Source organism: Lolium rigidum, chromosome 3 (genome assembly GCF_022539505.1).
Source record: "Lolium rigidum isolate FL_2022 chromosome 3, APGP_CSIRO_Lrig_0.1, whole genome shotgun sequence".
NCBI lineage: Eukaryota > Viridiplantae > Streptophyta > Magnoliopsida > Poales > Poaceae > Lolium > Lolium rigidum.
In genome coordinates this window covers 398,364,953-398,366,977 of record NC_061510.1, presented here as the reverse complement: position 1 = coordinate 398,366,977, position 2,025 = coordinate 398,364,953, and the positions used below count along the sequence as shown (strand labels likewise).

Sequence of the window (2,025 nt, the reverse complement as noted above, 5' to 3'; positions counted from 1 at the left end):
ATGGACAGCGTGTTCGGGGTGGTGGGGGGTGGCTTCGCGGTGGTGGCCGCCGGCACCTCCGCCAAGCGGAGCAGCTACGTGTTCAGCAACCCCGACCACGACAGGGTCACGCGCCTCGGCTCCCACCTGCTTCTCGGCGTGTCCGGCGTCCACGGCGACTGGTAATTGCTCGAGCTCTACGATCAAGGCCTCAATCATGTCAGAATCCGGAACTTCGACTCAAATTGTGTTTCTATTTCGCAGCCTGCGGTTACGAGACGAGACGAGGGCGAGCGTGAGCACCGAGAAGATTTCCAGCGCCGCCGGGGCCGCTGACGCCGCACGGGGGGCGGTGCTCGCCTGCGCTCAATCCGCCAACGCAATGATCGCTAGCTACGACACGTCGGAGGGCCCGACGATGTACGCCGTGGGCGGCACCGCGCCGCCGCACCGGGTGGAGAAGTACGGGGCTGCCGGGTGCGGGGCGGGCCTCTGCACGCCGGTGATGGATGAGCACTACCGCCCCGGCATGACAGTGAAGGAAGCGGTGGCGATCGTCGACCGGTGCATTAAGCAGGTCCGGCGGCTCGGGCTCGCCAGCTTCGTGATCATGGTCGTGGACAAGGACGGGGCCAGGGAGTACGCCAGGCGCATAGTAAAGCCGAAGGCCGATATGGAGAAAACAACTTAGCGAAGGGGCATGTTTTGTAAATTCGAAACAATGAGATTTTTTTATGAAATTAGACTGAAAAAGCTTACGCTAGATTGATTGGGAATTTCTTGACAAGATGCTTAAATCCAGGTTTGGTGAGATTTGGAGGGGCAGAATTAAAGCTATTTTGCAGAAAAGTTCCTTTTGTGTTGGAATTAATAACTTTAGCGGTAATTGTTTTATGGCTGGTAAGGGTCTTAAACATCCCCCCGTGTTGTTCAAACTGGTGGCTGATGTGTTTCCAAAATTTTGTTTAAAGGTGCTAGTAATCAATTAATTTGTAGCTTACTTCCTCAAGCTCCGAAAATTATCCTCCACGATCAGGAGTTTGGCATCCTCTGTGCTTCAAAAAAAATATAGACGGTAGGGTTCACGAATGTTTAAATGAAGTAAATGTACAATTAAGAAGCAGTGTGGTTTTACGAGTGTTTGTCAACAAGATCCTATTGCAGCTGATAATGGGTAACCTTGGTCTTGATGCGTCGATGCGCTTTGAGGAATCTATGTATCATGTTTCCATCATGCTATGGCTTAAGTGGATCACCATTGGAGAGGTACTTGATGTTCTTATTTGGCATGATCACGCTCATCTCATCTTCCATGATCATATTATGCAAGATGATGGAACATGCCATTATTTTCCATAGCACTTTTGATTTGTAGTACTCAGGGCCAGGAACAATGGCAAAGCGCTTCCGATGCAAACTGAAAGCTCTCTCCACGTTCTTTCTTGTCCACTCATGCATCATGGCTTATAAGATGTCTTGATGTCATAGGTTGAGATATTGTCTTCACAAAGGTGGCTCATGGAGGATATATGCCATTTGCAAGATAATATCTGATACGTCTCCAACGTATCTATAATTTGTGATGTTCCATGCTTGTTTTATGACAATACCTACATGTTTTGCTCGCACTTTATAATGTTTTTATGCATTTTTCGGAACTAACCTATTAACAAGATGCCGAAGTGCCAGTTCCTGTTTTCTGCTGTTTTTGGTTCCAGAAAGGCTGTTCGGCCATTATTCTCGGAATTCGACGAAACAAAGACCCAGTATCTTATTTTCCCCGGAAGACCCCAGAACACCGAAGGAGAGTCGGAGGCGGGCCAGGGGGCCACCACACACCAGGGCCGCGCGGGCTCCACCCTGGCCGCGCGGGCTGATGGCGTGTAACTCACACGTTCGTTGGGAACCCCAAGAGGAAGGTATGATGCGCACAGCAGCAAGTTTTCCCTCAGAAAGAAACCAAGGTTTATCGAACCAGGAGGAGCCAAGAAGCACGTTGAAGGTTGATGGCGACGGGATGTAGTGCGGCGCAACACCAGGGATTCC

General features: G+C 50.4%; 1 protein-coding gene across 1 annotated transcript; it reads left to right on the top strand.

Moving 5' to 3' along the window:
- LOC124697734 (proteasome subunit beta type-2-like) lies at positions 1–670 on the top strand. Its single transcript, XM_047230281.1, has 2 exons — positions 1–161; positions 244–670. Exons 1-2 carry the CDS (start codon positions 1–3, stop codon positions 668–670), a joined length of 588 nt encoding a protein of 195 aa, XP_047086237.1.
- The last annotated feature ends 1,355 nt before the right edge of the window (positions 671–2,025 follow it).

Excerpts from the sequence above, each read along its gene's own strand:
- LOC124697734 (XM_047230281.1), top strand. The coding sequence starts at position 1 with ATGGACAGCGTGTTCGGGGTGGTGGGGGGTGGCTTCGCGGTGGTGGCC. Across the intron at positions 162-243 it reads TCCGGCGTCCACGGCGACTG|CCTGCGGTTACGAGACGAGA; the intron begins GTAATTGCTCGA and ends TCTATTTCGCAG.